The 12,151-nt window shown below is 42.2% G+C and overlaps 1 protein-coding gene across 1 annotated transcript in view; it reads right to left on the reverse strand.

The window, feature by feature from the left end:
* Positions 1-12,151, reverse strand: part of FREM2 (FRAS1 related extracellular matrix 2) — a 170,299-nt gene continuing 158,148 nt past the window's right edge. The window contains exons 17-24 of the mRNA XM_025924262.2: positions 10,450-10,642; positions 8,449-8,553; positions 6,903-7,030; positions 6,416-6,550; positions 5,256-5,382; positions 4,210-4,397; positions 3,855-4,001; positions 1-2,360 (exon numbers count right to left, since the gene is read on the reverse strand). Of these exons, the coding sequence (XP_025780047.1) occupies positions 1,848-2,360; positions 3,855-4,001; positions 4,210-4,397; positions 5,256-5,382; positions 6,416-6,550; positions 6,903-7,030; positions 8,449-8,553; positions 10,450-10,642 (1,536 nt within the window). The 3' untranslated portion in view covers positions 1-1,847. The remainder of the gene's footprint in view (positions 2,361-3,854; positions 4,002-4,209; positions 4,398-5,255; positions 5,383-6,415; positions 6,551-6,902; positions 7,031-8,448; positions 8,554-10,449; positions 10,643-12,151) is intronic.

Consider the following 12,151-nt stretch of genomic DNA (forward strand, 5'->3'; position numbering starts at 1 on the left):
TTAAGAAAGCACTGATGTTTATTTGACAACTGAACTCCTGGGCCATCCAGTACTTTATGTAAGTCCCAGGGTGGGGGGACACCTTTGAGTAATAGGTGATATTTGTAAATTCCCCAATGGAAGGGGACTACGGTCCACCATGTTCTTTGAAAGACTTTGAATGTCAAGTGCAGAGCTGCCCAAAAGAAGAGAGGCGAGTATCAGACACTTTTCACCTCTCTCTCTCAGCACCAGTGTAGATTCTTTTTTTTCTTTCCAATAAAGAGATGGTTGGTGCTCACAGACACCAGGTAAGATCCATTCCACTAGATGTCCAGTGTGGCCAGGCTATGGATGCAAGTGAAAGGGGATTCCAGGCGACATTTGAGGGTTGGTTAGTCTTTAGGCACGGTTCTTTTTCTCCCGACCTTCTTTTTGCTTGAAATACATTTACTAGCTTTTGGAAAATTGGTCATGAGACCACTGACATTTTCCTTCCCTTTCCAACCGAAATCTCTGCCATTTGGTAAAAGCACATTTTTTTTTTTCCAGAAAGGCGACAGGAGCCTTGCCAAGCAAGCTCCCTATGTTTCTTGGTTTTTAACACTGTAAGCGGTGTTAAGCATTACATTTTCAGATACTCAGGGATCGCACTGCATCAGCTCCCTGAATTGCAGATGTCACAGAATGCTACTCTCCTCCTGGATCAAAGAAGAAGAAGGCACCTCCGAGACCACCTCTGGAATGACAGCGGCAGAGAGTCCCCTGGCTTAGGGCAGATGCTGATTAGCAAGTTAATGAAACGTCCTATGGCCAGTTCGAGTTCTGGACATTGTTATGTGATTGTGCTACTCTGAGGGTTAACCTCAGGTGTCATCTGGCAAAATGTTCTATAAAATGTGTATAGAGGCACTTTGGTTAAACACGTTATGCTAATAAATATCACTTTCTCCCTCCACCACCTGTAATGATATTTTTCATTATCATCCGTGGGTTCAATACTGCGAATATCTAGGCTCAGTTCTTAGAGAACATTGTCTTATAAATGCAAATCTAACGCTATAGCATTTCTTCATCATCCAAACGCCACCAACCCTCCCATTTCCCGCAAATGCTGAGCACCAATTAGGTATACTACCATGCAAGAACTCGACTACTTCTCACTATATAACAGCAAAGTCTTTCTTCAACAATCTCTTCCAGATGGAACACATTCTTTGGTTTAATTTAAAATTAAATAAGCAAATAAAACAAGGACACCATAATTCAAATCCAAACTAGTCAGTTACTTCCCTCTCCCTTTCCTTCCATTCCCTCCCATGTAGCAGAAGAGGTGAATTATGGGTTGAGCTATCCCTGGTCATACTTCTGTGCCGTCTTCGCCTGTTAGAAAACTTGTCATAATAAACAGTGTGTTTATCATCCTTTCAGACTCGCAATTAAACCGTCCTAGTAATAAACTGTTAGGCAGTGAATAAATGATGTGATAATTGCACCTTCAAGGTTCAGACTAACATAGCAACAATAGACTCCTCTTAAACTTCTGACGGAGTCTGTAGCACCTCTGAATAGACTTGTCTCCGCTGTGTGGAGAAAATGCCTAAATGTGAAGTATATCCCTGGCGGTCCATCGCTGGCTCTGCGTAGGTTGCCTTTTGGGCAAGAAGAAAGATGCGGTCTGTGGTCTGAATTTGTCCTGTGACGCATGAAAGAGTAGACAGAATTCAAATCCAAGTTCAGTAGTCCGGTCAGGTCCTCTGAGCAGCTTCGTAGCAGAAGTCGCCAAAGCTCTGCTGTTGACGGAAGCATTTGGGTTTCTATCGTCTTTCCGAGGCACTTGAGGAAAAGGCTGAATCCACCTGTGGTCATCAAACCTCTGAGCTGTCGTTGTGGTGGCTCTGTGGGGGCATCATGGGCTTGCTGCTGCCCGAGCCCTTCAGGGCGTCCTTTCTCCGGGCGCCCTTCTTGCTCTGGCACATCGTCACTGTGATGGCGGCAAGGCAGAGGGTGAGTAACCCCACGGCGATGCCTCCCACCACCGTGACCAGGCTGACCTCAGAGCTGGGAGGGTTGAGCTCCCTGGGGAGGACGCCGTCAGGAGGAACTCTCCCTCGGGGGATCTGCTTCTTGCTGGTGCGGTCCAGGGCGACGTGCTGGATGTTTGTTCCCCGGTTGTTTTCAGCACCTATTTCCCAGGCCAGCGGGGGTGGGCTCCTCATCTCCCTCTTCTTCCGGCCTTTGGTACCTGCCCGGGGCTTCCCTGAACTCACCAAAGAGTGGTGCTGGTACTCCACGCTTCTTTTGCCAATACCTCGATTGGCGCTGTCTCTCGATCTTACTGTGTAGATGGTGTGTATGTACCACTCTCGGCCCAGAGCCACCTAGAAAACACAGCTCTGTTTGTTAGAAAATTAAATACCATACCAACCTACTGCATGACTTTTGCAAGAGAAGTTAATGGCACAGACAGTAACTGATAATAGACTTTAGTCTGCAAAAAGGAATCTACTCTCTCAAAAAAATTTTTTTAATGTTTATTCTTGAGAGAGAAAGAGAGAGAGAGAGATCTGATGAATGCGAGCAGGGGAGGGACAGAGAGAGAGGGAGGGAGGCATAGAATCCCAAGCAGTCTCCAGGCTCTGAGCTGTCAGCACAGAGCCCGACGTGGGGCTTGAACCCACGAACTGTGAGATCATGACCTGAGCTGAAGTCGGATGCTTATCTAACTGAGCCACCCAGGCGCCCTGGAATCTACTATTTTTGCATGTATAGTACGTACAAGGCTTTGTGTAGAGCACTCTCAAATATTTTGTGCAACTCTTGAGGGAGGGTGTGCCGGTAAGTATTTGGTCATCTGTGACTTGTAGCCATTGAACGTCAGAGCTGTAAAGAGCTTTAAATATCACACAGCTTAACTTATTCATCTCAACAACGAGTAAACAAGAATGCACAGCAGTAACTTGCTCGTGTCCCTCAACTAGTTAGTGGCAGAGGCAGGACTAGAACTCAGACCTTCTGACCCTCAGGACTCGTGTCCGATTTGTCTTGCTGCATATTTACACACAAGACCGTAGAAGAGGTCAGTTTTTCTGCTTTTCCAGGGCCTGTGAAAAGAAGGGATTTTCTGATGGTTTTTTGAAACTTTCAGGATTTAGAAGGGGTCAAATGCTTTGAGTGTTAACAGTAAAAATAATTTTAAAAAAGTACTCAGAACAACAAATATACTTCCTTAAGATTCTTCCTTTAGGGTTGAATAAAGATAATGTGTTTCTGCAGCCCATCCTGTCTGGACAATTTTCAGTAAATTTCCTAAAAGGTGTACTTGATCCCCCAAGGATTCACAGTGGGAACACATCTCTGAATTTTTCTCAATTGTCTGCTCAGTGTTACGGTCATGTGGGTCTCTTTACCATCTACCTCTAGGTTAGGACATCCTGTCCTAGTTTATAAAGTCTTTGGGAGTGAAGATTTATGAGCAGCGCCCACTTGTTTTTTGGAATCCAGCGTTTCATACAAGGTCACTCTAATAAAGATGGTCATGGAAAGTCGACGGGAAGGAAGTTTTGAAGAAGAAAAGCAGAGTTCCCAACCATCAGACTTAGATTTATATTCTGGGCTGAATGAGGGTCTTCTTTACACAGGGACCTAAAGTAATGTTGAGGCATTAATAAAAATAACAATGAGAGTTTACAGAATGCCCACCATGTGCTCAATATGGTCCTGTGGGGCTTACCTACCTTACCTTATTCAATGTTACTATGACTTCTGCAACATTACTGTCACTACCATTTAATAGAAGACATCTGGGGCATTCTGATATTAAGTAACCTGAATGTCCTCGTGGAACTGTTGTAAGTGGCTTGCTACTGGCCCACCTGAAAGAGTGCTGTTGAGTCGACTTTAAACCCATCGGATCCAGGCTGATTCACTAAGAGAACAGCTTCAGGGTCATCCACTGCTAGTCTGGCATTAAACAGGACATTTCCAAAACTGGTGGCTTGCGTCTCTGGCTGAGCTTTGTCCTTTAAGCAACAAGAGAATGAGGAGTGCTGTAGCTAATGACAACTTTTGCAAGTACAGAGTGTTTCTTTCGTTTAGTTTTGTGCAAGTATAAGTATAAAATGTCACCATTTGGTTTCATTTGAAAAGATGCTATTGTTTTTAAACATCAGGCAAAAACACTTGACTTTGAGTGTCTACCTAGTTCATTGTTTGGGTCAAAGCACTTACCACAATTTTAAATCTATACAGGAGCGAAGGAGAATCAGCTAAGCAGCCATATTCTGCATTCGTGGGACTATATTTGGGAACATAGCCGTCAGCTCCAGTGCACAGGAACACCTTCTCAATGCTGCAGTAAAAGGAATCACCTAGATTCTGGACAGGATCTACCATGACTCGACCATAAATTATATCACCTGAAACAGAGACGTGGCAATGTTATTTCTGTTACATGGTAAAATGTGTCTATGTGACACTGCAAATAATTTGTGACAGGAATGCCACCAGAAGGTATTTCCTTCTTTTCCTAATCTGGCATCGAATATTGGAAGACCTTCAGGATCTCACACGCTCCCAGGCTAACACCACTTTGAGAACTGACTACATGTGACTGAAGATTTATTGACCCTCCCGTGCTCGGCCGGTAGCAGGAAGAACCTCCAGGCTTGGCCTATGGTTTAATATTCATAATATTCCACGGTGGCTAAAGCCTGCTTTAGATAAACAAATTACTTGCCAAGACGCAGACTAATAAAGTCTATAAAAAAGGAATATCGATAAAAAGCTGGGTTAGCTTTATTTGATTTTGAAAGAGAGGTTAGGGAAATTCCCTGGTATTCAATCATCTTTTTCACAGCTAGTACTAAAGTCCTGCCATGCATGTTAGGCATTTTGCTAGGTGTTAGAAAGACATCACTGAACAAGGCAGCCATAACCCTTGCCCATGAGGCATTTATAATCTCAAGTAGCTGTAGGATTTGAGTCTATGCACCTTGAGAAAAGACTGAAGAAAACAAACCTAGATTTGTTCCAAAAGTCACTTAGGTAAGGGACATAGAAATAAATTCTTTATTTCCCCAGAAGAAAAACCATCCAATAACATACATACAATTTCAGTGGCCCTACCCCATCCCTGTCAGAGTGGCAAAGACCCAGTGATATTCTCATAACAATAGCAGGGGTTACAATTTCCCCTCTCAAACATGATCCCAAGAGAGCAAAGCCCAACAGATGCAATGGCAAACAGAGCAGGTGTCCCCCTTGTGAAATGATACCTTCTGCAAAGGCGACATCACTCTCTTGCCCAAATCCCATGGATCCATCAGACAACCAGAGACTCTTCTTGGAGAGTAGGTACATTTGGGTGTTCAAGCTAAACTCAGCTGCTACCGGGTCGCTGACCTGAAACCAAGCGTAAAAGCCCTTTTACGTGTTGTTGATTGTTCTGGTGGTGCATAAATACATTATTCACACACACACACACACACACACACACACGCACACAGCTGTGTACATGGACCTGCGGAGTCCTAAACCCTGCACTGCGATTTTCACACCCAACCAAACTAATGAAGGTAATTATAACACTGGCTCTGTCTTTCTTGAGAAGGCAGACCTGGTGAAGTGAAATTTTTTGGCTGGGACTAAATAGCACTGCTTGAGTTCTTTTCCATTGGTGTAACAGGGTATATCAAGGTCAGTGGAAGGCCAGCTCTTAATAGAAGTTCTTGGACAAAAAGTGCCATCACCTGTCTTTTAATATATAATGGCAGTTAGGCCCTTTGAGGTGGCATGAACTATAGGATATTTACTTTCCTTGAAGATCAAGAATAAGGTAAAGAAGTGCAGAAGAACTCTTGGGAAAATTCTCAGACCTCAAGGCAGCAAACTCCAGGAGGAGACAAGATCACATAAGAAAAACAAAAACAAAAAACAAACAAAAAAAACCCCTTCTATACTTTTTAAAAAATTTTAATGTTTATTTATTTTTGAAAGAGAGAGAGAAAGAGAGAGAGAGAGAGGGAGAGGGAAAGCTTGTGCGAGCAGGGGAGGGGCAGAGAGAGAGAGGGAGACAGAGAATTAGAAGCAGACCCCAATCTGTCAGTCCAGAGCCTGAAGTGGGTCTTGAACTCACAAACGGTGAAATCATGACCTGAGCTGAAGTCGGACGCTCAACCGACTGAGCCACCCAGGTGCCCCAACCCTTGCATACTCTTCAACTCTGAGTTGCATATCCTGAACCAATGCCAGATAAAGGGCAGTTCTTTCCTCTTTCCTTCCTTTCTTGCTTCCTTCTTGTCTGACTTCCTTTTTTCTCAGCATGTGAGAATTAAAGTCATTGGGTGAATTTATTTATTTATTTTTACTGAGAAGACCGTGACCTTAATAAAATGGGATTCTGTAAGTCAGGGGAAAATAACTCCAAAAGGCACACCTGTTGGAACCGTATGTCAAGGTCAAAGGCGACAGGCTCTCTGGGGTTGCAGGTGACTGGCAGGCGGTACTCTTGACTCGATGGAATGGTGCATGGCAGCAGCTTTACGGTGTAGGTCCCCGAATAGTCACGCACCTTTGAGGAGAAGAGAGGACGTTTATGTTCTTCATGTAAAAATCTGAGGTGGAGGCCAACCGTAAGAGATTCTTAAATACAGAGAACAAACAGGGTTGATGGGGGGGTGGTGCGGGGGAGAGGGGAAATGGGTGACAGGCATTGAGGAAGGCACTCGTTGGGATGAGCACCGGGTATTGTATGGAAGCGACGGACCATGGGAATCTACCCCCCAAACCAAGAGCACGCTGTACACACTGTATGTTAGCCAACTTGACAATAAACTACATTAAAAAAAAAAAAAAAAAAAGAATCTGAGGTGTAATCAAAGGCAGCAGAAAAGCAAACTTAAGTAAGAGCCTGAGTCACTTACGGCAAAGTCAGAGACAAAGCTCCATTGCTGTACTGGCTGGTTATAGGTGGGTTCACTCCTTATGAGGCGCAGGGAAAAGGTCAGGCCTGGATGGTCAGCCGACATGATCATTGAGCTCGTGAAGGATGCTAGAAAAGTGCCATTATAATAATGGTATAGTAGTTAAAAGAGTACATAACACATTAGAGTTTTCAAAGTAACTTATCGTACATTGCTTGCTTTTAACACCAAGCTTTCAAAGTCACAGTGTTGGTATAATTGTCCTCATTTTGTCCCCGAGAAACCGGGCTGAGACTGATTATGGTGACTCTCCCAAGATCACACAGCTGGGATGTGTGCCCTCTGATTCCTAATTCAGTGCCTTTTTCCACTTTATAATTCTATCAAGAGATACTTGTGCAGATAATTGTGCTCCAACAGTTCAGGGCTACTTTCCAGGGAGAGGCAGCAGGGCAATAAAAGCTGATGTGAATGCATTTATTGTGCACCGGGGCTATGAGCTGAGTTTTCATCTATTAGCATCCACACAGCCGGGAAAACCCAATTTATAAGTGGAATCTAATTTTACTTAGATTGTCTGTAATTGTGTCTAAACAAAGATTCAGTTTATTAGAAAGGTAGACATGTGGAAGGGACCTGTAAAGACCAAGAAATTTTATTTTCCAGAACTGTCAATTATAATAAAGCAAAATGAGCCTTTTTGGGTCTGTTTTTCTTGCGGCTCAGTCTCATAAAACTACAATGAACCCTCTTTCTCTTCTGAATTTCAGCCCTATTCTCTCCTTTGTTTAGAGCTCAAACCCAGAAAAAGGAAGGAAGGAGAAGACAGTAAGTGAACTATTTTCCCCTTCCAATCTGACAACAGTTGTCAAAGGGACAATACGCAAAACCAATTTAGTGATATGGAGAATCAAATAAAAAAAGATGTCTAATGAAATGTCCTTTATAAAAAAAAAAAAAAAAAAAAAAAGGCCTGGACATAAGATTTCAGTGACTGCCTCCTCGTTGATATTCAAACCACAATCTGCTGTCACAGTTAGTAAAATGACATAGCCAATCCTTATTAAAGATAATTAGTTACCATGTCTGAAATGTAAGTATCACGCTGAAGTGCCACTTCTGCCTCTGTTACAAAGGTTTCTTACAGTGTCTAGAAAATAATTGTGAACGGAGAAGGGCTCGCCGAACAAACGACCTAAAATTCCACTTCTCATACAACAGAATTGAAGCACAGAAGGGGATTGTTGTTGCTAGGCTCTTTATCCAAGGCAGACTCCACCAAAAATGAACTCAGAATTTTCTTTTAAATTTACTTTAACCCTTTTGCGTTTTCTCCAAGAATCTACGTACATAATGATGACTATGTAGCTGATGAGAGGGAGCTGAGCAATTCTCAGGCACCCCGCAGGTAAGTCACAGTGATAATTCATTTGAAAGTAGGGTTTCAGACCTCCCGCGGAAGCATGCTGAAACACGGCACTTGAGGGTGTGGGAAATCTGTATCCTGCTGTCTAGGGCATGCCTGTTAGTGGATTACAGGGCTTACCCGGGTGGGAGAGTACAAACAAGCCGTGGAACTGAGCCTCCGTCTTGAAGTTCACGACCAAGCGCCCCTCTTCGCCGATGCGCATGCTGGTGGGATAGAGAGAACCTACATGGGGAGAGTGCGCAAGAATGGAAATATGGGTGACCTGGGACTTCTGATGGGCAGGATTTCTTCCAAATTTGAAGTCGGAACGGTCTCATCTTTAAACATTCTAGCCAAGGGGTGCTATCGGAAGAATTCTGAGTGATAAGAGACGCAAAAGTATTTTGTTTTGTTTTGTTTTCTGACAAGAAAAGATGTCTAGAAGGGAGGCAAAATAGAATCAGGGAACGTTGAGAGAGGTCACTATGAAATATACAGATTGATTATAATAGACCAAGATTCCCCCCCCCCCAAAAGCATTAGTCTACATAAATGAAGCTGTAAATTGAGGGACACAGTAAAATCGTGAAATGTTGAAGATTTGGACACAGAAGTGGGTTTGTGTTCTCCAGAATGATTCCGAATTTTACGGGCTTAATAAAAACTCCGGAGCTTTTCCAAGACTGTTAGCAGTGTGACCAAAGTTGGTTCCAGATAGAAGAAGGAAACTCCTGGGTGGCTCAGTTGGTTGAGGTCGTTTGTTCCAGATACTGAGACTTCGGCTTAGGTCATGATCTCATGGTCCTTGAGTTCGAGACCCGCATCAGGCTCTGTGCCGACAGCTCAGAAACCTGGAGCCTACTTCAGATTCTGTGTCTCCTCTCTCTGCCCCTCCCTGGCTCACACTGTCTCTCTCTCTCTCAAAGATAAAATAAAAACATTAAAAATTTTTTTTCTAAAAGGGAAGAAGGAAACATGAGATCCTCATGTAATACTTGAGAACCCTTGCATGGATCCACATTAAAATGTACTTAAATATACATTTTCTAAGGCAAAATACAGAATTAAAACATGAAAATGTAAAATAACCTGGAATGACCACTCAGGGTGCACATATTACCTACCACATAGCTTTAAGGCGATTTTACTGTGCTTAAGGTAGCAAATTTTGATGCACTGTCAATAGTATTTTCCTCCTGGCTCATAGTAAGTAATGCAGGCATGATGCTCAGATAGGCATGGAACCAGAATAGCAGCATGGGCCTGAAAAGCAACAGTACTCATCCTACTAATAGATAATTAGCTTTATGCTTGTGGACTTTGAATTATACTTCTGACGTGGAGACTGAAAGAAAGATTTGCAGATGCTTATGGGCTCAGGAGGTAGTTGTACTTACTACGCTGTTCCAAAACATTCAGCTAAAATATCATAGGATAATAGAATTTTAAAATAAAAAGAATACTGGAGGTCTAGCTTATCTTTCAGAAGAAACTGAGTGCCACAAAGGTTAAGGAGTATGTTCAAGATCACACAGCTAGTTAGTTGTGGAGCCAGAACGAGGATCCAAGATATCTCTCCTTCCTCCCTTCCTCCCTCCCTCCCTTCCTTCCTTCCTTCCCCCCTCTTCCTCTCTCCATCTTTCTTTCTTTCTTTCTTTCTTTCTTTCTTTCTTTCTCTCTCTCTCTCTCTCTCTCTCTCTTTCTTTCTCTTTTCCATGCCCCACATGGAGCCCAATAAGGGCTTGAACTTACAACCCTGAGATCAAGACCTGAGTTGAGATCAAGACTCAGACACGTAAACAACTGAGCCACCCAGGCACTCCCTGAGCCAAGAGGTGTCATTTCTTATATTCAACTGGAACTTCCTCTATGCATTTTCTAGAATCTAGGAAACGTGTTGACTGTAAAATGAACTGTAAGGATTAAATATCCATGAAATATATATGTTATATTTAGCAGGCACATATTATGCAAAATTTGGAGGATTGATACGATTTAGTTTTTCCATGACGAAATAATCTTAAAATATTTAATATAAAGTATATTGAAGGTCACTTCCATTAGTTTAAGCTAGAGTAAAAATTCCTCTTAAGTAATTCAAATGGGTAAGAAAACAAGTTTTCCAAATTATTAACCCACCTTGGAGTTCCGCTTCTGGTGGGCTGCCGATTCCATCATTCCACAAGATGGCAGTGTCATACACAAAAGTCAGACGGAGCTCTGACTTCAAGTCAAAATGTTGCCAGCCTCCTACCCCAACAGGAGAATGGAACACGTAGGAAACATACAGAGGCACTCGAAGGGTCACATAGGACTGTACTAGATTTAGGACCTGAAACAATAAAATTGTACCTATCAACATGATTCAGGGTTAATTAGAGGAGTCTAATTTTGTACAAGCTGTTGTCTCCACTCAGCTAAAGATTTTTAGTAGCCACTGAGGAAAGGAAGTGACAACATTTACACTACTGTCCCCTCACTTAATTATGGAACAATTAAATAGTTGTTACTACAGTACCTTCCTTTGCAACAAAGGATATGCGGCAGAAATCTTGAAGGTGAATTCCATTGTTTTGAGCATATTATGCCTGCACAGTCTTTTCTGTTTTGTAACAGCTTTATTAAGATACAGTACACATACCATGTAATTCACCTATTAAAGTGGACAAACCCACAGTATTTAATATATTCAGGGAGAGGTGGAATTTTCAACACAGTCAATTTTAGGACATTTTCATCACCTCCAAAGGGAATCCCAAACCCATTAGAAGTCATTCTTTTGTTCCCTCCTCCAAATCTCTGGCAGCCACTAGCCCTATTTTCTGTCTCTATGTATTTGTCAATCCTGGACTTTTCATATAAATGGAATCATAACAACATGCGGTCTTTTGTGACAGGTTTCTTTCACTTATGTTTCCAAGGTGCATCCATGTTGCTGCACATGTCAATACTTTTATTTCTGAATAGCCTACCATTTTACGCATAAGCCACACATATTTAGCTGTTCATCAGTTGACGGTCATCTAGGTTACTTCCTGTTTTGAGTTATTATGAATAATAATGCTGTAAGATACTATTAAATTACTACATAAAGGAAGATAAAATAAAGCAGGAAACACCTAGAAGCAAATATGTTTAGTAATGACATGTAACACTTAATATGTCTCAAAAATAATTGGTTGAAATGAAGTGAACTGCTTGGAATTTTACAGTTTCCTTCTTCAGGTATTTTGCAGGTGGGCTAGGACTAATATAGGATAAACTATTTATTGAGCCCCTAGGTTCACAATAAAAGCCATTTAATACTTTTAATCTCCCTCATAATTATATTTATATGTATGTGTGGATGGTTGGATGGATAGATGCTTGGATGGATGGATGGATGAGTCATTGGATGGATGGATCGACAGATGATGCATAGAAAAAGAGAGAGAGGAAAGTTAAGGCTCAAAGAAATACATTTCTCACAGAATTCTTTAAGCCTCCTCAGTGGCCCCTGCCATTACTGGAGCCCAGCCTTTGACCTGTGCTTTCCTACTCTATCACACCTCATCACATTCCAAACAAAGCTATGGGCGGTCCTAAGATCACCTAACCAACGTTATCATACTTCAGTCTCAAAACAGCTTTGCAGAATAGCTGGGCAAATATCCTCTTCTACACAAGAGGAAACAGACTTAAGTCAGATCATACTCTTGAGAAGTTCCAGCTGGGCTTTCTGATACCACTCTAATTCTCCTTCCACAATGAATGGCAACAGGGATCATAGACATGTGTTGGTGAATAATATGAATCATGAGAGCAGTAATTTATCACTTTATCATAGACTAAAAAGTAAACT

This window comes from Puma concolor, chromosome A1 (assembly GCF_028749965.1).
Source record: "Puma concolor isolate L17-30 chromosome A1, mPumCon1.1.hap2, whole genome shotgun sequence".
NCBI classification, from domain to species: Eukaryota; Metazoa; Chordata; class Mammalia; order Carnivora; family Felidae; genus Puma; species Puma concolor.